This window comes from Pholcus phalangioides, unplaced genomic scaffold, assembly GCF_987345545.1.
Source record: "Pholcus phalangioides strain wild (caught in Gottingen) unplaced genomic scaffold, Ppha-v1.0 ptg000003l_1, whole genome shotgun sequence".
Taxonomy (NCBI): Eukaryota; Metazoa; Arthropoda; class Arachnida; order Araneae; family Pholcidae; genus Pholcus; species Pholcus phalangioides.
Genome location: NW_028301596.1, coordinates 32,560,948 through 32,586,913, shown reverse-complemented (window position 1 = coordinate 32,586,913; position 25,966 = coordinate 32,560,948). Strand labels below are relative to the sequence as shown.

At 33.3% G+C, this 25,966-nt stretch overlaps 1 protein-coding gene across 1 annotated transcript; it reads left to right on the top strand.

Moving 5' to 3' along the window:
* Window positions 1-251: 251 nt before the first annotated feature.
* Pi3K59F (phosphatidylinositol 3-kinase 59F) lies at window positions 252-25,181 on the top strand. Its single transcript, XM_089247505.1, has 22 exons — window positions 252-476; window positions 3,746-3,934; window positions 4,068-4,211; window positions 5,232-5,355; window positions 8,381-8,563; window positions 8,960-9,031; window positions 9,736-9,840; window positions 11,894-11,986; window positions 12,091-12,276; window positions 12,383-12,522; window positions 12,786-12,912; window positions 13,692-13,759; window positions 15,331-15,439; window positions 17,997-18,113; window positions 19,581-19,847; window positions 20,437-20,506; window positions 20,963-21,112; window positions 21,221-21,295; window positions 21,385-21,553; window positions 21,685-21,775; window positions 22,541-22,666; window positions 24,887-25,181. Exons 1-22 carry the CDS (start codon window positions 382-384, stop codon window positions 24,899-24,901), a joined length of 2,715 nt encoding a protein of 904 aa, XP_089103631.1. The 5' UTR covers window positions 252-381; the 3' UTR covers window positions 24,902-25,181.
* The last annotated feature ends 785 nt before the right edge of the window (window positions 25,182-25,966 follow it).

The window sequence follows — 25,966 nt, the reverse complement described above, 5'->3', positions numbered from 1 at the left end:
TGTTTATTGACATATAGAAATTTGGACGGCTTTGACCAGAAGTTAAAAATATCCTGTGTCATGATTTACTGCCATCTAATGATTTTAAAATTGCACTAGTCTTTCGTTTGCTTTCCAAATAATAGATGGCAGCGTAGGCCTTATTTTTGTGTTTTTGATTCATTATTTGAAATAACTTCAAATGATGAATTAAAAAAAAATAAAAATTTTGGATTTTATTTTTAAGAAGAATTTTATTTGTAAGAACCATAGTATTTCGACATGGACTCCAAATAACATAAGTTTTGGACTGACCATATTCCTCAGGAAAACAAACGGCTTGGTACGATATTTAATATCAGTGGGAGTGGCATCACCGCGAACGGATATCAACAAGAGAAGATGTCAGCTGTTGGTAAGAATGATCCTCGTCAAAACAAGAAATATTTCCGATATATTTACAGTTGCAATGTGGAGGCCAACTTCAAAATTAAAATGTGAGTCATCCAATTAATTACCAAATTGTAAAAAATGTCATACAAACCCGTACTTCGCTGTTTCTTAACGAATTGGGATTATTTCCCCCCCCCCCCCCCAAAAGAGTGAATGTTTACATTTTCGGTCTTGCATTGTTAACCAAAACATAAGAAGAGCTATAGTTTAATCCGCTGTTCGTGACTATTTTCAGCGCCAAAAAACGTCCGACAAAAAGTCGCCAAGGCCGTCTACAGACACTGCGGAATAAAAAATCGCCTGCATAGAAAACAACAATAACGGAAACAAAAAAGCATAATAATAATATAAAAATATCACTTTCTAGACGAAATACCAGAAAAAAAAGTATAAATATTAACAGTATATATAAATATAAATAAGCTCTTAAGCTCTGGATTATATAAATAATCCTTTGATGAAAAACACACTGGTGATTTCTGGGTTAAACAAAAATAAAAGGGAACCTTAGAAGCAATGATATCCAAAACGAAATAATTGAACAATACAATGTAACATAATCCACATACGCCATTACCAAAGACTGTTTCAAAAGAAGGGGATAAACTAAGAAAAAAAAAACTAGGGAACTAGTGCCATCTGCAGAACAGAACATTCTAGAAAAGCGCAGTTGCATAGAAAGTTTTGGAAAGAACAAATACGGCAACCCAGCATAATTATGTCTGCTTTGGGAATGTAGATGTATCATTGAGTTGACCAGTCTGAAAAAAAGTCACCAAGGGAAGTGGTGTATTTTACTGTTCAAAACATATTCTGCTGGATCTCTGTTAGTAGACAAATCGGATGTTAATTATAGTCCCATCTCGTTAATCCATTTAAGAATCGGATGAGTAGATGAAACCTCCTTAACTTGTTTTCAGTCCGAAATCTTCAATTATGATGTAAACAACACTCCCCACCTGACAATCAATTTCCCTGTTCATTTCCTTGCACTCATGTCTGCGCAGCATGTGTAAAAACGTGTTTGTGGCAGAAATGTATATGTAAATAACAAAGATGTATTAACTAGGGGAAGAGGTGTCTAACCTATGAGGCGGTAAATTCGAGGATTGATCAGTGAAGAAAATCAGAAGAATGGAAGGAGGACAAAATTTTCATAGGCCTCCGTGCTGTGAATGTGCCTCTGCCTACATCAGGCAGGGGACTGGATCCGCGAGTGACAAAATAAAGTGACCTACAATGAGTACAAGCATGTGAGTCACCGAAACAATGTACGAGTACATGTGAATAACCTAGAGCAGGGGTTCTGAAACTGTGTGTCACCAACCTTCGTTGGGAGCACCGCAGAGAGATTTTTTGAAGAGACTTTGTTAAACTACTCTGGGAGCCGCGGATTAGCATTGATTGGGGGGAAAGGGGCACCACGCTTGGAAAAGTTTTAAAACCCGACCTAGAAAATAAACCTTAAGAAATAACCTAGAAAAGGTGAAGGGCCAGGTCAGTGAGCAACCAAAAGAGTGACATAGAAAGTGAGTGAGCATAGGAATAACTTAGTGTGTGTGTGTGTAAGCGTGGGAGTAACCTAGAGAGAGCAAAAGCATGAGAGTAGCCTAGAAAGGGAGAGACCCAGTCATTGAGCTATTAAAAGAGTGACTTGGGAATTTTGTGAGTAGAAGTGACCTAGAGAGCAAGGGATCAGGTGGCTGAGGGACCAAAATAGTGACAGAGCATGTGCAAGCATGTAAGTGACAAACAGGTTCAAGAAAGGGAATGACCAGAAGAGTGACTTAGAGTGCAAGGACCAGGTTGTTCAAACCAAAATAAGTGACCATGTACTTGTCAGCACTAAACGTCATGCTTCATTCATTTGCTCATGCTGCAATTCTGTTGGTCTAGATCGCTCTTTATCACTTTGATTCCCAACTACCTGCCTTAGCTTCATGTTATCTGCGAATTTGCTAGCAATTCCATCAATACCCTGATTGAGTTTATCGATAAAACGTGAAAAAAAGTATAGGACTAAGGACACTTCCTTGAGGAACTCCACTTGTGATGCCTGTCCAATCAAAGAATTCCCCATTCACCATAACTTGTTGTGACCCATCTCTTAACCATGATTCTATCCAATTCAGCAAGTTGCCCATCAATCCCAATGTCATGTATACAACTGTTGTTATATACCTTAAGAGTTTACCATGTTGGACCAGATCGAATGTCTTCTGGAAATCAAGATAAACAACATCAACATTTTTGCCTTTACCCAAAGCCTTAGATATGTGATCATAGAAGCAAAGGAGGTTTGTTACATGTGACTTTCCCTTTCTGAACCCTTGCTGATTATCCAACAATACATTATTCTTGTCTATCCACTTCACCAAATGTCTTTTGATAATTTTCTAAATTTTCGAGAAGGAGCTCGTCAAACTCGCTGGATGATAATTAGACATGGCTTCTTTACTACCCTTTTTAAATATCAAGCTTCCAATCCCTTGGGACAATCCCTGAGATAATTCTCAGCAGCACTACTCCTGAATGAATGAAGCAGCACTACTCCTGAATGAATGAAGCAGCACTACTCCTGAATGAATGAAGCAGCACTACTCCTGTAAATCTGTGCAACTGGACCCAACAATTCATTAGCAAATTCCCTGAAGACAGGAGATAATAGTAATAATAATCCCAGACCTTGAAATATAATTGTTCTAATCTATCTATTGGCAAGAAAATAAAGTAGAAGGATGCCTGTGCAGGTGGTAGCAGCTGTATTATGAATTATTCTGTCATATACATCAGAGAAAGACTGAAAATCAGCATGGCATCCTTTGTGGTTATAGAGGCACCACCGTTACGTATGGCCACTACGTCATATGCTGTTGTGTTGAGATGACTGGTTAAGAGCAGCATTTGATTCACTTATATAAATTTCAGTTATCATATTCACAATTTTATCTGTATAACTTAGTCAAACCCTAAAACCCTATTATAGCACTCCCCCCCCCCCCCCACTCAATGTTATGCCAACCCGTTTAGCACAGGAAATGTCTTTTGAACAAATCTTCCATATATAGGGATTACAGAGGCTTTTTTTTTAAATGTAATGTCATAATGGCACACATCTTATAATAGTGGCAAAATTGTGCAAAATAAATGGTGGCATTAAATCAGGGTAGGATGGTATTTGCATTTAAAAATAAAATTATTGGATAATTCGCAGTGTTTTCAACCAGTGTTTGTAAGAAAATAATAATGTAATCTTGTAATCTTGTGGTTGAAACATTATTAGGTCATCGATTTTTTTAAACTCATTTGACAGCGGTACGTTAGAAGGGAAGTTGGAGAAACCAATGTACAGAGAACTCATTGAAGATCCTTTGCTGAAATATTCTGGGATGTGCCAAGATGGCTGCTCTGACATGTATGTCACTTGCCAAGTGTACGCCGATGGGAAACCCATGGTTTTTCCTGTTCAGACATCTTACAAAGCATTCACCACAAGATGGAAGTATGTAATTTGTCAAAAATCTTTTCTTTTTACATGCAGATGATGTATGATATCTCGTAACAGTATCAGTTATGCAAAGAAAAATTACAAATACTGGCTTTTTTATAAAATCATAATTTCTTTTTTGTTTCAGTTGGAACGAATGGGTGAAATTACCATTGAGATTTTGTGACTTACCTCGTAATGCAGTGTTGGCACTGACTGTTTGGGATGTGTATGGACCTAGGAAAAGAGTTCCAATCGGTGGCACAGCTGTTACTGTATTCGGAAAATATGGGTACTTTCAATTCTTTTTTCTCATTAAATCAAGAATTTAAAAAACTATTACAGTGAAACCTTACTACAACGATACTTGATATAACAATAAATCCCTCTACAACTATATTTTTCTATTTTGCTCAAAATCACCTTCGATATATTTTAATACCAGGGTTTGTTCTTCAAGTGTGTTTAGTAACGTCAGTATTTTGTGCTATCTACCCTCCAAAAGAGTTGATGGAATTGTCGTGAAGTTTTACTTTCTGTGTCATACAATAGCGTTGTGCGGGAAACCACTTTACAGTGTGAAACAGCTAAATGGATTTTGTTAATAAATAATAGTTATCCAACTAGATTTTTTTTGTTGCAAATAAATACTTTTAAATGCATTTTATAGTGGTACTAACAATGCCAATTCTAAAGAGATGCCAACAAGAGCATAAATGTGGTGGCTCCTGATGATAATGTTACCTCTCAATATAATGATTCTCTTCTACAACAATATTTTTTCTTGGTCTGTAGAGTATCGCTATATTGAGGTTTCACTGTAAATGGTTTACAACAATCCAGAGTCAATGGAGTTTGGTGCTCATCTTCTTTACTCAGAAATATAGTATGCATACTAATATAGGACACAGCTGATCACTGCCTAGGTACTGTTGGGTTCATGAAGAGTTTATGATAACATTTTATTTCAATTCTCATTAATTATGGCAAGATTGTAGGGCTCACAAGGGGCTGATATGTTTCTTTATATACACTATCAGTACTTTTCAAACTTTGTGACCCATGGCTTCCTTGTCCTACTCATCAGTTATCTGCGACTTCAGAGAATAGTTAAATATATATTTTGCATCCATAAAAGATCCACTTTAAACCACAAATAGCCATGCACATCAATATCGCCAGCTCATCACAATGTCCCAGACAAAGGTTGGCATCACCCCTAGGAGCTATGATGCACACTTTGGGAAACACTGCTCTATATTATAAATTTAATGTATCCCTGTGTTCTCACTTTTATTATATTTATTTGTAGAGCTTTGAGACAAGGCATTCATGACTTGCAAATCTGGCCTAATGTTGAAGCTGATGGAAAATTTTCTACAAGCACTCCAGGGAAAAACGATACCACCAAAGAACAAATGTCTAGATTAGCAAAAGTGAGATGTTTCTTATTTTTTTATTCTTAATTTTCTTTATTCTTAATTTTAGTATTAACTTTATCAATTTATTCTCTATTTACAATACACATTTGTGTATGTACAGTTAAATCCTTCTGTGAATTTGGCTTATAACAAACCTCCAAATATAATGAGCAGCATTATTAGTCCTCTTATAAAATATTCTATTATTATATTAAACATAGCTAATCTCCAAGTACAAGAAACCAAATTTTAGTTCCTAGATGGTCATTTTAGTAGGGTTTGACTGTGGTTAAAAAATTGAAGAGATGTAAAACTTTTTTCATTGTCATTTCATGTACTCAGACTGCTAATTAGGCCTGTGTCATCAATTAAAACCTTATTCCAAATAATTGTACGAAGAAAAAGCTGGGACTGAAACAAAATCAACACATTCAAAGACTGATATGTTAACTACACAATTACCATGATTAGCTATTGCTTGTCAGCCTAGTTATTGCATAAATTTGAAGGTCAACATTTCCAGGTTTAATTGAAGTGAAAAACATTTTCTTTGTATTGGCATGTAAAAATTAGTGACACTAAATTAGTGGGTTCCAGCACAATTGTAGCTCCTCAGTGGTATATAATAAATCTACATTTACAACCATTTTTTCGGTTTTTTTTCCAGTCCACGTTACTTTATTTTTTATACTTGTGAACTCTATATTTTTTGTGAGTGAAGTGATCTCTCACTTATATACCCTCTCATTATACGTTTCTCTTAGTTTTGAAATTATTTTCTGCACTCATGCTCAAAGATATTGGGGAATAATATGAGAAGTTGATATTTCTCTTATTCATTTATGAAACTTGTTTTGCCTTGTACCTCTCACAATTTTTTCCAACAAAAGAACTTTTACAAAGAATGTAAAAAGACTCGTGGGAAAAGCCATTTACCATGATGACTAACTACATTTTTTTACATTTGTGCCAAAGAGCTTATTTTCCTTCACTTAGAATCAGCGTTATAAAAAGAAAAAATTAAAGAGTAATTTCATTTTTGTCCAGAATTTTATGAGGTAGTTTTGTAGAAAAGAATGGTATTTTTTTTATCAATGAGAAATAATTCAATAAACAATTTTTTATAAAATTTGGATTATTTTCACTCCTGAAACAAAATTTAAGGGAGTGAAATTGAATTTTTCTGTGTGAATCACATATCTAGATGTGTATTGGCAAGCACTGCTTAGAATATATAAATCACTGTTTATATATGACTGACTGGCTGTCAATCACAGTGGATTTCAAAGGAAGATGTTTTTCTCTTCCTACAACACATCTACACACATATTTTTTCTTGTTCTCTTGCACAGATGCATAAGTTATTTTATGTATTTACCAGCTATAATACCTGGTGTTGCCTGGGTTTTCTCCATATACTGGTAGTATTAAAGAAAACATATTGTAAAGGAATAAACTTGTCTGAGATTCACATTGTTTGGGTACCACAGTAACCAAAGTAAACATTCCAGAAGCCATTGTTGAGACCTAAGAACTGTTACTGACAGTTTTTATTTGTGAATTTCAGGTGTTTGCCCTTCTCTGATAAACTTTTAAAGTAGCCTATCATTCTAGTTAGGTCCTGTTTCATATACAGTAAAACTTCGATTAACTGTCTTTGTCCAGACCAGGGCTGTGACGGATAACCAAATAGACGTATAACAGAAATCTCTTAATACATATATACAATAACATGATTTCACTGTGGCTTGAGATGAAAATGAAAATAGCGTTCTTTATGTTGTATCTATTCCAAAATTCTTTGACAGTCATGGCATCAAATAACTTCAAAGCAAGCCTTCAGTAAAAGCTTTTCTGTAATGTTGTTTCATATTTTCGATTATGTCCTGGTCCATACATTGGATAAGGAGTTGTATTCGCTGAAAGAAAGAGGCGTTATTTTGTCATCATCACTGAGTTCACAAGAGGGGTGTGTCGGGGTATTGTCCATCAACAGCAGTGCTTCCTGCAGTAACTGCTTTTTGGCCATATGAGCTTTAACTTGAGGCTCGAAAACATGAAACCATTCTAAAAAAATTGTTTGGTCCATCTAAGAACTTTTTTTGGGCATAATAGTTCACAGGCAATATGTTCATATTTAAATTTTCGAAAGCACATGTTTTTTTTTAGATTTACCAATTGCAAGCAAAGATAATCTATGATTGCCGGTAGCATTTGCACATTTGAAAGAGCCATTGAAGGAGATTCATGTTAAAAAAAAAGTGATTCAATCTTTTTGGACCTTAAAACCTGGAGCTGTTTTTTTCAGTATTTTTTTAGACGATGATGTATAACAGAAACTGACGGTTAAGCGAGTGATGGTTAATTGAAGTTTTACTGTATGTGCAAAATTTGGCGATGATTAGTCTAAAATTGTAGACTTGTATAGAGAACAGATTTCTCCTTATCTCAGTGATATAGTCGAAGGGCACAGTAGACAACGTCAATGACTCTCTACTGCACCAAAAAATGTTAAATGGAACTTCTAACTCAGAGGTAGATGCATAACAGAAATGATACTAATACAACATTACGCAGCATAATTGATCCTTGTCACAAGAAATTGCCACACACACCTCTCAACAAGAGATAGAAAGAAAAGCCTGTTAAGAATGTTGTATAAACTGTAGAGATCAGTCTTATTAGCTCTCGTATGCAGAAAATTACTGTGGTGTGATTAAAAATGATCAAATGAGATATTTGAGTATTCTTGCTTTAAAAAAAGTGTTCAAACCACCAAACTGTCAGAATCATAATTGCAACTTTTCTTTACCTATAAAAATATTTTAATAATCAGTTATATAAATATTAAATTTTTTTCCCAGTAATATGTGACTGGTTTTATTGTTTACAATAACTTCAATTCTTAATGATACAGAAAATAAGCTTAATAACAATGACTGATTTACCGATATACAGAGACTCAATAAAATACTAGTATAGAATAATTATGGTATGTGTGTGTATTAACAAATTTGTGCTATAACATGTACTTCAATAGCTCACCAAGAAGCATAGGAATGGTCATATGCTGAAAGTTGATTGGCTTGACAGACTTACATTCAGGGAGATTGAAATGATCAATGAAAATGAAAAGAGGTCTTCCAATCTCATGTTCCTGATGATTGAATTTCCTAGAGTAGTTTATGAAGGAAATGACCACACAGTTGTGTATTATGAGAAGGTGAGTAGCCAGAGCCATCCATGATATTATATTGCTCTAATAAAATACTTGCATGAGAATTGCTTGAATTTGAAAGAAAATATTTTATCATTGGATTCACTCCTGAAATAGATATGTTTTGATATCACTGAAACCTATTTCAAAATTTTTATGAAAATAAATTGACGGAATAATATGTATTCAGTAAAACCTTTCTTTTGCAGACATCATTGGGACAAAAAAATTTGTCCATAAAAGAGGGGGTAACTGTTTATCAGGGGTTTGAAATGCATACTTTTATTATACAAGGGGAAATTATTATTTGACCGTAAAAGAGGGGTGACCACATCTGAGGGGGTGTTCGTTAACAAGGGTTTTACTGTATATAGTAGCTTATATGGTTTGTGAATTTTGTAGGATGGAGATGAAGATTGCCAACCAGAAAGGGAAGCCGAGATTGTTCGAGTACCTGATCCCGAAATTGGTCTTGTGAGTCTTATTATGAATGTTTTGGTTATGGACAATTTTTTATGAAATATTTATAGGTAGGTAGTACTGAAATAAATGTGTGAGAGTTTGTTTTTTATCAGAATTTATTAAGAAAATAAAAACAAGTGCTTCATCTGAATCTACAGACAATTATATCGCTGGGTATCATTTCTTTTGATAGAAAACCTCAAAGTTTAGAAGAAAAAAAATCACCTTTCTAGGGAATTCAAACTAAAGATGATTTTTTTTAGTATACAGTATAGTGACACCTGATGAAAGCTGGTTTCTTTATTACAAACCTGAAACAAATTGGTAGGATAAAACTCAGCAAACTGACAGATGACGTCCGAAAAGCCATGCAATTGTGTCTTCATAAAGCTGGAACATAATTTTACCAAAAAGTTATTCTCAAGCTTCTAGAATGTACAGAGAAATGAGGGCTGTGTTGAAAAAAATAGAAAAAAGTTATAGATTGAGATAATTTTTTTCTTACATTAAATGTCTTGATTTTTAAAAAAATTCTTTGCTCATCAATTTCAGTGAGACTCATATATTCCATTTGAGGCATATAAGATACTTTTATGTTCATTTATATAGCATACGTACAGGTAAAAAATGTGAAGTTATCTTTTTTTTTATACTGTCTATATACAGCATGATTGAAAAATTTTCATACGTCTTATTCTATTTTTTCTTTTTTATAGCAAAATCTTGTTGAAGCCAAGCATCATAAGCTATCAAGAAGTGTTCGTAGTGGTTTGTCTGACAGAGACTTGAAGCCAAATGCTGAAATTCGGGACCAATTAGCCGTAAGATATGGGATCCTACTTTTCATTTGCTTTTCATGACAATAGTTCCTGATGGTAATGGAGTGATATTTAAAATTAACATCTGTGAATCGATGAAAAATTGTAGGAAATGCTTCTATATATATATATAAAATTTTTTTTTTCCTTAGCAACTGGCAGAAGCCGTTTTGTAAGAGAGACTGACATGCATGTAAATGAAAAATAACAATTCAGTAACTCAAAGTGTAATAGAATTACCTTTTTATTACTATGTAAAAGGAAAAAAAATTCAATGATGTTTGTCAAAATGTACCAAATTGAACACCAAGCAGTTGTTTCAGGACTGTTTTTTTGTTTTTTTGGTTACACGACTGGTACACAGGTTCAAAGCTACAGTGTACTGCAACAGTGTCTCTACCCCCTGCTCAGAAATTACTGCGCTCAACACTTTCGTATCCAGGACCATCAAGATCTGTTCCACACCAGAGTTATTAAAGCCTGAATTACAATGCATGAAAGCAGTTGCTATCGACCGTGGCCACCATCATTTTTGATTGACAAAATTTTCAACAAACAGCTCCACCCAAATCCTGCTAAAGCTATGATTGGTTTTCTGTGGTTTCCAACTTCAAGGCGCGAATGCGATCCGATCTCCCCGTTAAAAAGTGTTGCCGCAGAGAACAACAGGCCTACAACGTAACAAATATGCAATCATTACAATTCACTCACAATTTGAAGTATAGATGGCAGCACTGAAATATCAAACACAACACTAGCTACACACTCAGACTGTTAGGTGCACTCACTTTGTTCCAGACTCTGCCGCGAAGCTGGGTTGAAGAGATCTCGGTAATGGGATAAGTCCCTGGCGTTCATTCATGCTAAAGCTGTGAAGAATCCCACAACCACATTCAATTTGATCATTCTACCCCAAAACAACCTCTTCAATTAGCTAAATTCTCTGCAGATTCCAATTTTCAGTCTCTTCTCACCTGTTGACAAAACTTGTTTCACCCAGTTTAAAGACTGTTGAAGACCTGAATAACTGGGGTACTTACTGTTATTTCCTGCCTATGTGATCTGCCTTACATCAGGCAAACTTAAACATTCTTTGAAATTTCGTCTTGCTGAACATAAACTTTACATTAAAAATTAAGAGCTCAAATGTTCTTGTATAGCACAGCATAGCTGGACCAATAATCACCACTTTGACTTTAACTCTGCCAAAATCATTCAGAAAAATGCTCTTCACCCCTCGACCTAGATTTTTTTTAAATGTTCCATATTCACATAAATTCTTTGGTTAACGATTATTCCAGCACCCCATTTTTCTCCAAGATATGCTCTCAATACTTAAACTTATCCCTTCCTGATCCATCATTGATGCATTGTGTCTCACATTCGTAATCATTTCAATCATCATCATCACCATCTTTTCCTCTGCTATCATCACACCGCATGTTGGCCTCGATCTGACCACATGTTTTCATTTAAATGAGTCACCTGTGCTATAAGAGATAATTTCATTCCCCCACTGATGAAGGAGCTATAGTGGTCCCAAAACAGCTGTCTGGCATTCAATTTGGTATATTTTTAGCAAACATCGCTGGATTATTTTTTATTCAAAGTAGTTTAGCACAGTTGGTTTTTATTGCCATTTTTTCCCGTCACCACATTTATTAGTACTGTTACCATTTTTTTTTACAAAAATTATGTAAAAAACCCATTTTATCCAAGAGCCACACGTTAAAATTTTATAGATTTATTTATAAATTAATTTATGATTATTTTATGCTTAAAGCTGTCAAATAATTCAATAAGTTTATGGAAAATTTATTAGGAATTTGATTTTGGATTTAAAGAGCAATTAAATCTGCCAATATCATGGATGTCTAATGGCTAAAATTGTTATTTTAATTTGTACAATTTCCTAAACTTTTTCTATTTGCTTTTCAAAATATTCTAAGATTTAATCACTATCTGAATCGATTATAATGTAATAATTATTACATTAAATGATATGAAAGTTTCACGCACATATGGTTTTAATTTACCTTCATTTATTCCTATTTAGAAAATTGTGAACTATCCTCCTACAAAAAGCTTGTCATCAGAGGAAGAAGATCTAGTTTGGAAATTCAGATTCTACCTCACAAACCAAAAAAAAGTATATAAGTTACATATTTAAATGTTTTCCATTGAACGACGTTAATCTTCATAGATCTTTGCTCTTTATAGTTTTGATCTAATGAATGTATATATCTTGAATAGGCATTGACAAAATTTCTGAAGTGTGTCAATTGGAAAATGTCCAGTGAAGCTAAACAGGCTTTAGATCTATTGAATCGATGGCAGGCAATGGATGTAGAAGATGCGTTAGAATTACTATCACCATCTTTCACTCACCCCTCTGTGAGGAAATATGCAGTGACACGACTTCAACAAGCACCAGATGAGGTTCGTGTTCTCCCAAGATACATAATTAATTCACTAAGTGAAAAAAAGAATAGTCTTTATTTATGTGATTCTAAATGTGGGAAATTTATTTTCTATTACCCGATAGGATTTGTTAATGTATGTTCTTCAACTTGTCCAAGCGTTGAAATATGAGCCTTATGAAGACATAATAAAGGCTGGAGCTGGTGATCTCCAGAGAGATATTTCATACTCTATAAATTCAGAAGGAGGCCAGTCACTAGATCGGTATGTAATTTATAGAAAAATTAACTGATTTTTAATGCATTTCAAATTGTGTTAATTACAATTTATGAAAGTTATTTAACTATATGAGAAAGCGTCTTTTTGAAATTATTCCAAGAAGAGAACAGATTACTGTGTAAATCTTTATTCTGCTGTTTACACTATGAGTTAAATTGAAATTCCTATTTCTGATTACATGCATTCTTTTCTTAGGAAAGTTATTTTTCTCCCGTGAATATTATAATTTTTTGTTTCATTCCCTATAGAAGCTCATCTATAGTGAGCAGAATCAGTTCTCGACGAGAATCAAATATGCCCGAAAACTTTGGTGAAACCTCTCCAGAAAGCCATCAACCATTAACTCTTATAGTGAATACGATTGATGCGGAAGAAGTATGTTTAATAGTTTGTTTGTGGTTTAGAGGTAGTGTTGTGTAAAAAAGAGTATCACTCACACAAAAATGTGTAATGCCAAACATTTTTCTGAAAAAAGTTAGATTAATGAATTAACGAAATACACTGTTAATATCAAATGCTTGAAACTGATTTGATAACTCAATATTAACATTGTATTTTTTAAAGTTGTAACTCAATTATAGCATTGGATGAGTGACTTTTAGAAAAAAATCAAATAAATTTAGTTTTTAAATTAAAAACCATGTACTGCTAAAATTACTACAAGTATAATAACCTTTTAGGCTCTGTATGCAGAAGTGTGTGTTTCCTTTCTATTTGCTGTAGATATTCTTTTTTGTAACCTTGGGGAGTTCAGCCATGACTTAAACGGTTAAGTGTGTGTTATTGATGAAATCGTGCTGAACTCCCTGAGGTTGAAAAATATCATCTACAACAAGAAAAAAACAACCTTGTGTTTGCTAGCACGGGGTCTGAAAGGGTTGTATAACCCTTGATAAAAAAATTATGCGTATAAATAATCATTACTAGTTTTTTTATGTGCAAGTATACAACAAGTAGATACAATACAAAAGAGTATACAATAAGTAGGCAATTATCGATTTTTCGAAATTCTAATTTATGAACTAGTTTTTCATGTCCATCGGAGGGTTGTAAAAATGAGCGTTGGTTTCAGTGTTATTTTACATCAGTAAGTTTAATTATTTTTTCCTATCATATAAAATGTTATTTGTAATCATGAAATTTTATGTTTTCAGTATGATTTAGCTACATTTCTGATTAATCGAGCAAGTGCCAATGATACATTAGCAAACTACTTTTTCTGGTAAGACTAATTTACACTGATATTATAATTATAATTTTTGGGGGTAATTTTTTTCACTGTTAAACATATAATTTTGTGACAACACCTACAATGTTTATGCGCAGCCACTGTGGTGGTGGGTGGTCATAGTGACAGAGGCATCGTGGGGACACGAGCTCAAACCCCACCGTTGCCACAGTGGCAGTCAGCTGAAGTTGGTTTTCTGTGGTTCCCATCTTTGAGACGTGAATGCAAGCTGATCTCCCCATTAAAAAGTCTTGCCACAGAGAGCAATGAGCCTATAACATTCAATCATTACACTTATCTCATACTGAGAAAAATTGATGGTAGATGGCATCACTACACAGAACAAGCATTACACAGAAAAAACTTCGTTAGGTTTACAACACTTGCATGCATATTCCAACATGCACCAGTTTGTTAGAAGTTTTGCAGAGGACTATGGATGGGGTGCATGTGTGGTTTAGTAGTAGTAGTATTTATGTGCATCTAAGGCCGGTATTACACTATAAAAGTTTGATAAAAGTCCTATTATAAAACTTGAAAAATGCAGCCAATAAGGTCAACGGTTGCATTTTCTAGAATGTAACCAATAACCTTATTGGTTAGATTTTTCAAGTTTTAAAGAAGGATTTTATCAAACTTTTATAGTGTAATACCGGCCTTAAGCAATATACATATGACATTATAAAATGAACATGACGCATGATTTTTTAAAGATGTGAGTAGATAAGATTTATTCTTCTATTTTGGATCTAGATGATGCACATGTGTATTTTTTTTAATTATTTTTATTTCATAATAAATAGCCTGGTGTGATTGGCATTAGCATAATTAATAGTCTATGCCGCTTAATGTGATCACATCAGGACTCAAGGTTTCTGATAACAATCTGAATGATAAGTATATCCTGTTTGCAAGTACTGTGACCATACATCCAGTTTGGTCGAACAGTATGTATGTTCTATGGTAAATAGAAATCTGTAAAACAAGACAATCCTTTTTTTAAAAAAAAATTCTAAAACAGGATTTCCCCCCCCCCCCCTTAAAGTTAAAAAATCCAGCCTTTTTTTGCCACTGAGGCATTAGAATGGAACCGTGTAATGCAGGAGACTCTCAAACTGTTTGACGGTCTCAAAATCTGACTGGGCTGTGAACATGGTGTAAAATGAAATGATTTTCAGTTGCATTTTCCTTTAAATTCTGGAGTTCATTGAGTTGGTTTTTTCTTTATTTTGATGCTTCATTTATTCATTCTATTCAAACATTTAAATTTCATTGAAATGTTTTTTTTTCTATTTCTCATCACAGGGAAAAAAAAAAAAAAAAAATTAATGCAATCCTAATAAATCTTTCATCACAGTCAATGGCTAGTCATTCATCGTTTGCATTGGTGTAAAAAAAATGGCTTTTATATACAATATTTTTGTATCTCTAAAGCTTCTCAAAAAATTCACATAATATGAAAGAAGTCTTGAATACTGATGGAACTTTAGCACTACTATAGGATTTTTTTTATTTTATATGAACAGTAAGAAAAAATAAGAATGCATTATGGTTTATATTTTTAGGTACCTGAATGTGGAATGTGAAGATCAAGAAGGTCCTGGAATTGACTCGCGTTCTACAGTATTGATGTATTCAGCAGTACGTAAACGTTTTAGCCAAGCACTTATGAGAGTAAGGGAATTTTTTTATTAATTAGAAATTTCATTTAAAAATCAATATTGCACACTTCTCAGAAAGATTCAACCACCTATTTTATTTTGAAAATAATTGTTATAATTTTTTAAATTGAAATAATATTTTGTAGTATATATTTATTTACTGTATTCCTTTGAAAAAAAACCTATTTCAGTGCTCTTCACATATTCTATTATTTATTTCTTATTAACATAATCATAGAAGTAATTGATAAGGTTTTTGCAGCCATCAGCAATTGAGAAATAAGTTCTTGTGGCAGAAGATAGTCGTTTTGGTACGAGTTTATTTTCTAAATGTTTCTTAACAAAGGAAAGAATTATTTTTTTCAAGTGCGCGCATGGAGAGGTCATAGAAATATTCAAACATAAAAAGTTATGCAATCAAAGAAAGGAAGCAATGGAGCTCAGTAGAACTCATTTTCCCAACTCTGACGAACTGGAGACCATCTCTGTGAGAGTGGCCAACTGAAAAAATGAGACAACCAATCAGATAACTCACTGCTTCTTGTTGAATTGCAGCCATGTAGACTCGCAGATTACGTTCTCATTTAACATCATTTCAAAACCACAATCATCAATCAAAATATAGCAACACCTGCTATGTCCAAAAACCATAAATACACACTACTATCATAAGAAACTCAGCTGTTGAAAGTCTCAAGACCTTCAGCTAGCATCCATATCTTCTGCCTCAGTGTTTAATAATGCAATTTAGTCACCTCTTGATGGTGCCAACTATCAGTGCTTGGGAAATGGGCAGAAAATAAACTATTAACAAGTTCAACAAAGGACAACCCTTTGTCCTTAGGAAACTCTCCTTTGAAGATCAGATGAGCTTGTTTTTGCCAAGCAAAAAAACAACGAATTGTAAAGTTTTTGTTTAGTGAAAAATACTTTTATGATTACAAAGATTTTGCTGTAGTGTAAGCACTAAATAGGGAGAAGGGGATATCTGATTTTGTGTACATAGCTGCCAAGTCTTCCGGATTTTCCGGGAGGCTCTCGAATTTATACTCTATCTCCCGGACTCCCAAAAAATTCTTATATCTTCCAAATTTCACTCGTGATTGTAAAAAATCCCTACATTTAGGAAAAAAATTATTTCCCATCAAAAAACCTGCTTTATAAGCGCTTATTTTGTCGCCATTTTGTCAAATCACCAAAAAATATTTTGTTTTTGGGGAGAAAACACAAAATTTGTCAATCAGCAAGTGTCAATCCAGCCTTTTGAAATCCAAAATTGGCATGATCTTGTGTATCTGCTTTAACCATATGTCCCATTTTGGGTGAGATTTTGTAGTTTGCTAGATTTGATTTTTTAGAAGTAATTAATTTAACCCAAGGGACTTTCACCTACTGGTTGGCCATGATTGGTGATAGCTTGCACAGTGTCACAATTTTTGCAATTTGAAAATATTTCCATTTTACTAATGAAAAATCCCTAAAATGTTTTAAAAAGATCCTTGTCACATTTATTTTTGTACAGAATTTGGATCTGCATGAAAACCTCTTGAATTCTCATTCTACCAAGTTAGCAGCTATGTGTATAGATTGATAAAGATGTAGATGGTGTCAGCCATGTGTTTTTGACATTTGTGTGTGTTTTGTTAGGTTGTTTATTTTGTGTGTTTATTTATTTATTCACGTCTCAACAGGCAAGGATTGCCCAATTACAGAGATGGACAAGAGAAGAAAAATACAAATACAACAAACTACAAAAAAACAAAAACGAGTGGAACAATAGAAATACATACGGAAAAGCATAACAACATGAATATTCAATACTCACATATAACTTTTGAGCATTCTCTTATAGTTGAATTGAACATATCGGGTTTCACATCGCACTGATTATATATATTGCACATCTCAAAAATAGGGGACCATCGTAAAATATTTGTTCGGGGTTTAGGGAGGCAAAAAGTTTGCTGAACAGACCTATTTCCAATTGGCACAGAAAAATCAACAAGTTGAAGAAGGTAGCAGTCATCAATTATATTATTGACAATTTTATACAAAAAGCGAAGGTAACTTCTTTTTCGGCATTCCAATGATTGGAAATGGAAAAAACGTTGCAGTTCAGTTGTGCTTAGGTCATTGATGTAGACATGAAATTGCCCATAAAACATGTAACGTAGAAATCTGTTCTGGACTCTTTTTAGAATCTGTGAGTCTAGATTGTTGAGGACTCCATATAATAGTGCAGTACTCTAGTTTCGGGAGCTAGTGATTGATTTGAAATTATTGCTGCTCCTCACAACAAATCCTAGCAGTTTGTGGTGAGATCATATATATGATCGATAAATGCAAACTTGGAGTCAAAAATAAAGCAAGCTTGGAGTTAAATTCATTATTCACAATAAAATAAATTTAAAACAAATTTGATTCCTTTGTGAGAGTTCATTTTTCTCATCAATGAAGATCCTTAGACATACCCACATCTATGATTTTTATTTTTTTTATATTAATATTTCTAAAAGTATTTCTTCCTAAATTTTGATTAAAAGGATTTATTAGGATTACCTTTGTTTCAGGGTGGTCCAGAATACAAACAGCGACGTGCTACTCTAATAAGACAGCAGGTGTTTGTCGAAAAAATGCTCAATCTTGTTAAAGCAGTGGCAAGGGAGAGTGGAAATAGGCGGAAGAAGGTAAGAACCTTGACACCTAGTTTCTTGTGAATATGATTCAGAGTTTAAGAGTTTTCATTATCAAAGCCTTTTTTAAAAGTTGAATTGTGATATTATTTTATTCTTTTTGGAAAAAGTAAAATGCTTCTCATCTAATGCATCAAGTTTCATGTACAACAACAAAATATATTAGAATCACAGATACCATAATTTCCTGTGCATAATCCACACATATAAATTCGCTACCTTGAAAAAAATAATCCTATAATCTGCATAGAAAAATGGGACCTTTTCTATCCAAAATGGGATTTGTGATCATTATTGCGCTTATGTATTCTACAGATATTATTATCAAGCAGTTATTTTCTATCAAAAACATTGAGTCCCTGATGTAATACGAGTCCTGAGTAATTTGCAGAGGTAGTAAAGGTTATTTTACAGGTTGTTTGCAACAGATTTTTCACTGTTTAGTTCAAAATACAGGGCGATTCGGTAATTTCCCCTTGCTGCATTTTACTGGTCAAGCAGTCATTCTAGAGGCATGCTTCCAATTAGAAAAATTATCAAAATAATGTGTAGAATCAGGTATATCATTCATGTTGCAAGGGGTTGCATAGTTATTAAAGTATAAAAATTAACTTTTGTACTGACAACCTGTCCTCAAAAATCCAATTAAAAAGTAAGTTATTGTATAACCCTATCTCTCCCGAGGCTAACAAAAAAACCTATGTTTCCTAAGTGCAATATTCGCAGAGATATTTAAATTCAAAATTCGGAGGAAAGTTGGGAAAAAACATCATAAATCATGGTAAGAAGCGTTTCCCATTAATTTTTTTTTGTTTCCTGCCTTTTTCATTTTTCGAATTCAAATATCTCAGTGAATGTTGCATGTATAACCATGTGATTTTTTTTTTGAGAAGAGACAGACACAACTTTCTAATTAAATTTTTGAGGACAGCGTGTCTGTACAAAAAGCTCGTTTTGTATTTTATTTTTGTATTTAATAAATAAAAAGCCCAATATGATCAACATATCTCCTCCTCATCAGAACCGTGGTTTGCCACTCTGTCTTAAACAACATATCCAAGGTTTGCACGTTATTTGGAAACTGAATATGCCTTTTTAGAATCAACGATTGGCCAGTAAAATGTGGCAAGGGAATTATGGAATATAATAGTATACATCACAGTATACTAGGTCTACAGCAGGGAATAATGAATTGAACTTTTTTTGCCTGTGGCAGAATTATGCCTCTGAAATGATATATATACAAAGTGCACATAATATTAAGATATTCATTAGAAAAAAAATTGAAATGCATATTATTTACAATTTAAATCTCAACATTTATTTTTCCTGAGAAATATTAGCACAAATAGTTTTAGCTCTTTATAAAGATGTTTTTGGTCTTTTGTTTTTAAACTTTCTATTAACATGATAACAATTGAAACTACATGGATCATTATTTTTTGTTTTTCTACTTTGCAGATTGAGCGTCTCCAAGCCTTATTGTATGAATCTGAATCGCACAAATTCAACTTCACCGACTTTGATCCACTTCCTCTCCCACTCGATCCATATGTGAAAGTTAAAGGCATTATCCCAGATAAAACAACTCTTTTCAAAAGTGCTCTAATGCCGTGCCGTCTGACTTTTCTGACAGTTGAAAACACAGAATATGTTACTATATTCAAACATGGTGATGACTTGAGACAAGATCAATTAATACTTCAAACCATAACTCTCATGGATAAGGTTATTCATTCTCAAATGCTTTTCCTAAAAATACCTTGAAATACTTCTGATTTATATTTATAAATACAGCAAAATCTCGCTACGACGGTACTTGATATAACAATAAATCCTTACCCTCCTTCCACAACAATATTTTAAGTTTTGTTAAGAAATGTCAAAACCAGTGTTGAAAAATCAAGAAAAAAAATCTAGGTGCCACCCAAATATTTTAGGAGTCAAGCATATTTCTTTTGCCCAAGCTATTAATCACACAAAGTTTTAGTCGTCATGCCGAAATGGCGCTTGCCAAGCCCCTATATTCAAATGTTAAACTACTGCCTCTCAATATAACAATAATCCCTGTACAATATTTTTTCTTAGTCCGCAGAGTATTGTTATATTGGGGTTTTACTGTGTAACTAATAATTTGTTGCATGCTTGTTTAATATGCCCAGTTTTTGGAATAATTTGTAATAAATATTTAATATTTCTGAATAGTTTAATTTTTTTAATGCATTACTCCTTTGTAAAGTACAGAAGCTCTTTATTTGTGTGTGTACCCTGTTTCAGTATTTAACTTCTTTTTTTGACCAACGCTACTCTTTTACAGCTCTTGCGAAGAGAGAATTTAGATTTGAAGTTGACACCTTATCGAGTATTAGCTACAAGCAGCAAACATGGTTAGTGCGTTCGGTTCATTATGTTTATTTTTCTATTTCAATAATACTTTCTCATTCCGATGTAATATTCCCTGAGTCACATAGTCTTCCACAACTCAATGACAATTTTAATATTCTAGGAAAATAAGCAATTTACATTTATTACTTACTAATACTACTAATATTTACTCAAACTCACTATAATTTGAAGTAATATCAGTTTCTATAAGCACTTCCAAACATCAAAGTTTGACTGTATCAAGAAAAATTTCCTAATCTAAATTTTTTTTCGGTTCGTATAACCAATATTTTGTTGCAGCCGCAAAAACAGTTTTCACTGTTTATTGCTTCACTAGGTTTTTTTAAATGGCAATCATGTTTTTCTTACATATTTTACTTAACACTATCTCCTGAAGTATTTTATTCTACAAATTCAAACTTTTTCTTAAATGGCTGGATTAATTTTGTTTTCTTCAGGGTTTGTCCAGTATATTGAGTCCACAGCAGTAGCAGAGGTTCTAGCTACAGAAGGAAGTATACAGAACTTTTTCAGAAAGTATGCACCTTCTGAAAATGGGGCCTATGGTATTGCATCTGACGTTATGGACACATATGTAAAATCTTGCGGTAAAGTTACATCATCAAATGTTATCACTTTAAAAAATTGAAAAGCTATGATAAAAAACTTTTATAATTTTTGATGGAAACTTAGATTTATTCTATTTTATCTTCCAGCGGGATATTGCATCATAACTTACTTGTTGGGTGTTGGAGATAGACATCTTGATAATTTGCTTCTGACCAAAACAGGTATGTTTTCAACGAGATGAAAATCACCGCGTAACTAATCTGCTGGTGCAATATGTTAATTTAGACCTTTTTTTCTCAATTTCGTTTAGGAAAGTTATTTCACATTGACTTTGGATATATCCTCGGGAGAGATCCCAAGCCATTGCCACCTCCCATGAAACTAAGCAAAGAGATGGTTGAAGGAATGGGTGGAATTCATTCCGAACATTATCAAGAATTCCGCAAGCAGTGTTACACAGCTTTTCTACATTTACGAAGGCGAGTCAAGGAAATTGTATTTTTTTTTTAACTTTTTATATGTTGTGATGATATTCAAGTTCCATTTATATTTCATCATATTGTATGGAACAATTTTTTCTAGTATATCTGATTTTTCTTTGTAATTGCAGGCATGCAAACCTTATTCTTAATTTGTTTTCTTTGATGGTGGATGCAAATGTTCCTGATATTGCCTTAGAGCCTGACAAGACAGTTAAAAAGGTAGTTGACTTAATGATAATAATTTTATTTGAGTCAAATTAGTCTTCATTTACAATGTAATAAGGAACAACATTTTTAAAATAATTTTCTTGAAAGAAATGAATGCCTTATGTTATGACTTTTGGCACTAGAGTAGGCGCTAGGAGTTTTTTCCATTGAAAAAAATTACATGATTACGTTTATTCCAGAGAGCACATTTGCTTTAGTGGTTGTCAATAATACTAGGTTTTCATATTTTTTTACATAAATGCTCCCATCATTTACAATTTCAGTGTCTCTGGGAAATGAAAATCTGTCTTTGCATAATAATAACTTGTATGATGTATTTGTCATCTGGATGCATATGAATTTTTATAATTTAGAGATGGTCATAAGACACTGAAAATAGCTACGATTTCTATCAGAAATGACAATTTTAGTTGAATGGTGGATTAAAGAATTGGAAGTGCACAACATTTTCCAAAAAATCTAGTTAATTTCTGTTAATGCAAAGGTGTATATACACTAGTGCGCGGATCATGCAGTGAAAGCATTCGCAATTGGTCGTTCAGTAATTTGTATGGTGTTGTGAACGATTCTTGAGCTGTTTTCACACAACACTGGACCCACCTGGAATCAGTTTTTTCAATTTGTGTACGTACGAGTGGATTAGAACCGCTGCAGGGGGATGTACGTTTCAAGATCGGCGCGCTAGTGTATACCTGCCTCAAGTGTATAACTTGTCAATAAAATCCATTACTTTTGTTATTATAAATATTTACCTAGGTACAAGACAAATTCATGCTTGACTTGACAGATGAAGAAGCAGTTCATTTTGTACAAAATATCATTGATATCAGTGTAACAGCTGTCATGGCTGCTTTAGTTGAACAAATTCATAAACTTGCTCAGGTAAGTTGCTTTTTATTTAAAAAACTATCAGAATTTTTCTTGTATTATGCGATGTTAATGATCCTTTCATTTTTTTATGTACATAACAATAATAAAAAAAAGAGGGTTTTTTAATATCTATTGCTATTAATGATATGCTTGTAAATATGTTGAAGTATGAAAAGAAAAAAAAAACAAAAACACAATTCATACATGATAAACCATTTTCTTTAACTGCGTTTGAAAAAAAAAAAAAACATTTCAACTGCCAGAAACCTTTGTTATCACTGCAGAAATGTGGAATGATTATGACCTTAATAGTCATATGCTACACAGTCTATGCTACTTATCTCCCATAAATGAGGCTAAAAAATCTGTTCGATTTTTAGAAACAAAGCATCAAACATTTAAATAATCTGATACAGAGAAGTGGAGATGAACTCAGAATATGAAACCTCATCAAAAGCACAGAAAATACCCGTTATAAAAAGTATTAGCCATATCTTTTTAATTAAGAGATGATTGTGATGTCTACAAATAGCTTATAGCTCAATCAGATTGAAGAAAGAACAGAGATTGCTAGTGTTTTACAAAGTTACAGAAAGCCTAAAAGTGCTAATGATACCACCCATACCGAAGAATAATTCCCCAACTGCATTTTTATATTTTGATCAAGTATCGTCCCCCCATGCTAGAAGTATGATGGGGGATTTTCACTTTTATTTTTATCAGCCAGTTGGATACCCTATTTTGCTATCTAAGTTTTGCCTAAAACGCAAATGTGTGTATATTGAAACACGTCAGTGAACATTTTAGGAAAATAACTTCCATAGAGTAACATGTATAGAGTAAACACTCAAACACGTCATTTCCCACATTCTTTTTTTCCCCAATGACATTGCACATTCATGCTGCTGCTAGTATGAGGTGGGCAATATATGCACAATATGAAACTTTGTTTGTTCTTCTGGTCTGTGGATTATTTTTATTGAATCTGTGAAAAAGAAATAGATGCAGCAGCATTAGAATTGAAAAATAAAAGTCACCTGCAGACATCATGAGTGGTCTGCTAAACTAAAAATCTTTTCTGAATAACAATAATTCATTTTCATATAAATATATTACCATTTAGAACATACATGCTGAATTTCTGATCCGCAGGCCAAATTTGGCCCTGAGAGTCATTTGATGTGTCCCACGATAAATAACCAAACCACTCAAGCAGTCCACAAAAGATTATTAAATCATTTAAGTGGCCTGTGGCACATTTCCAAATTACTTCAGCGATCCGCCACACACTTCCAATTCATTTAAAGTGGTGCATGCTGTATTTGCAGATTACTTAATGGGCTGGCTAGCACATTTTCAGATTACTTAAAAGGCTGGCCAGCACATTTGCAAATTGCTTAAGGGGCTAGTCAGCACATTTCCAGATAACTCAAGTGACCAGCAGCATGCTTCAAGGTCATTTGAGTAGCTCACAGCATTAACTCATCACTTAATTAACTTAATCACTTATTAACTGAACAGCAGCCCACAATACATTCAAAGTGCACTTAAGTGGCCGGCAGAACACTCTTTGATCACCTGAGTGACTTGTGGCACATTTCCAGATCACTTACGTGACTTACAGCATATTTTCAGATCACTTGAGTGATTTGCTCCACATTTCCAGGTGACTAAAGTGGCCTGCCACGCAATTTCAAACCAATAAAGTGGCCTGCACTCCACAAAAGGCTGAGCACCCTTGATTTAAAAGAATGGTATACCACCAAGTGCAGAAAGTTACAAAAAATAATTTGAACTGCTGTGTAACCTTATAGGACCACCACTGTTGATTCTGTGGCATTTTATTTAGTTTCTTAAAGCATTGATTAAAAAATATTTTTGGTGGTTTTCTTGAAAAAAACTAGTGATAAAGAGGATTTTACCAAAATATATTTTTCAAAAGTTTTTTAATTATGGAAATAAAAATTATCCTCATTCAGATTGTAAATTATTACTAAATTCTAATTCTAAGGAATTTTAATAAGTATTTTTTTTTCATTTTTAAATAATTTTATAAAAGTTATTGAATAAAATTTGAAGTAGATTCTGAATCAGAAATGAATTTTAACAATGTATTTATTCACAGTGTATTTTGTGGAAAACTGGTTTTGTTATGCAATGATCAAATATATTTTATATATAATGTTATATTCTTACTGCAAACATAATTCACTCATTTGCATTTTATTTTAGTTATGGAGAAAATGAGTCCTCTCAGCTGCGACAAATCATATTGCGAACAGTATGCCTGATTAGATACCCAAATATCTCTGCCTTGAGGAATAAGCATTGTGATATGTAAATATTTCTTTCCTTTTTTTCCCCCATGCAGTTCTAAAGAACATTTTTCACAAAATGTACAACATATGTAATATGCCATGATGTAAAAACTTTGAACTATTTTATATAAATTTCTTTTGTCCAAACATAAAATTTGTAAAGCAAGACACTGAAATCGAGCTTATCAAATAAATTATTTTACAAACATATTTCTCATTATATTGGATAAATAGTGTAACTAACTTGGCACAAACATTTTGTTTGCATTCGATAAAATTACCATACATTTAGCTTTTGTATATGAAATATGGGAATATATATTAACTATATATGTATAATGAAATAACCATCTCGGCATCATATTTTAGATTTTTTTCTGTTTTAGTTGTTTTTCAGAAAACATGAATTTCAAGCCCTTTGTGTTTTATTTCTATTTTCTCTCCCAAAATAATTGTATATAAGCGATAAATCAATTTTTAAAATACATGTGATTAAGGGCTTCTTCACTCCGGGGATACTAAAGTCTGGCTACCGATAGGAGACTGTATCCAGAGGATCAAACAGGTATATTTTTATGGAGCTCCTCACACAAGAATATTGGAGTACTGGCGACAAAATATCCGATGCGACGGGGTCACTGGCAACTTGGCATGCTGGTCAAAACATTTTTTGCATGACTCCATAATATTTTTTCATATTTTCATCTGTCTAGGTTGCACGATGAAGTGGCCACACATTGGATTTAACTTGCATTTTAAAAGGCGCTTTTTGATGTAGGCTCCCTCCCCATCATCTTCCTCGACTGTAATGCGTGTAATATAAATATAGGTCACACGTGCATGGGGGGGGGGGGAAGGGGATATAGCGAAAACTCCATACCCCCTCCAATATAAACAGTTATATTTTTTCTCTCTGTATGGTAACGTGGTCTGCTCTTATCGAAATAAAGCTTCTTTATCATATAGAACTATCACTTGCTCAAAATAATGGATA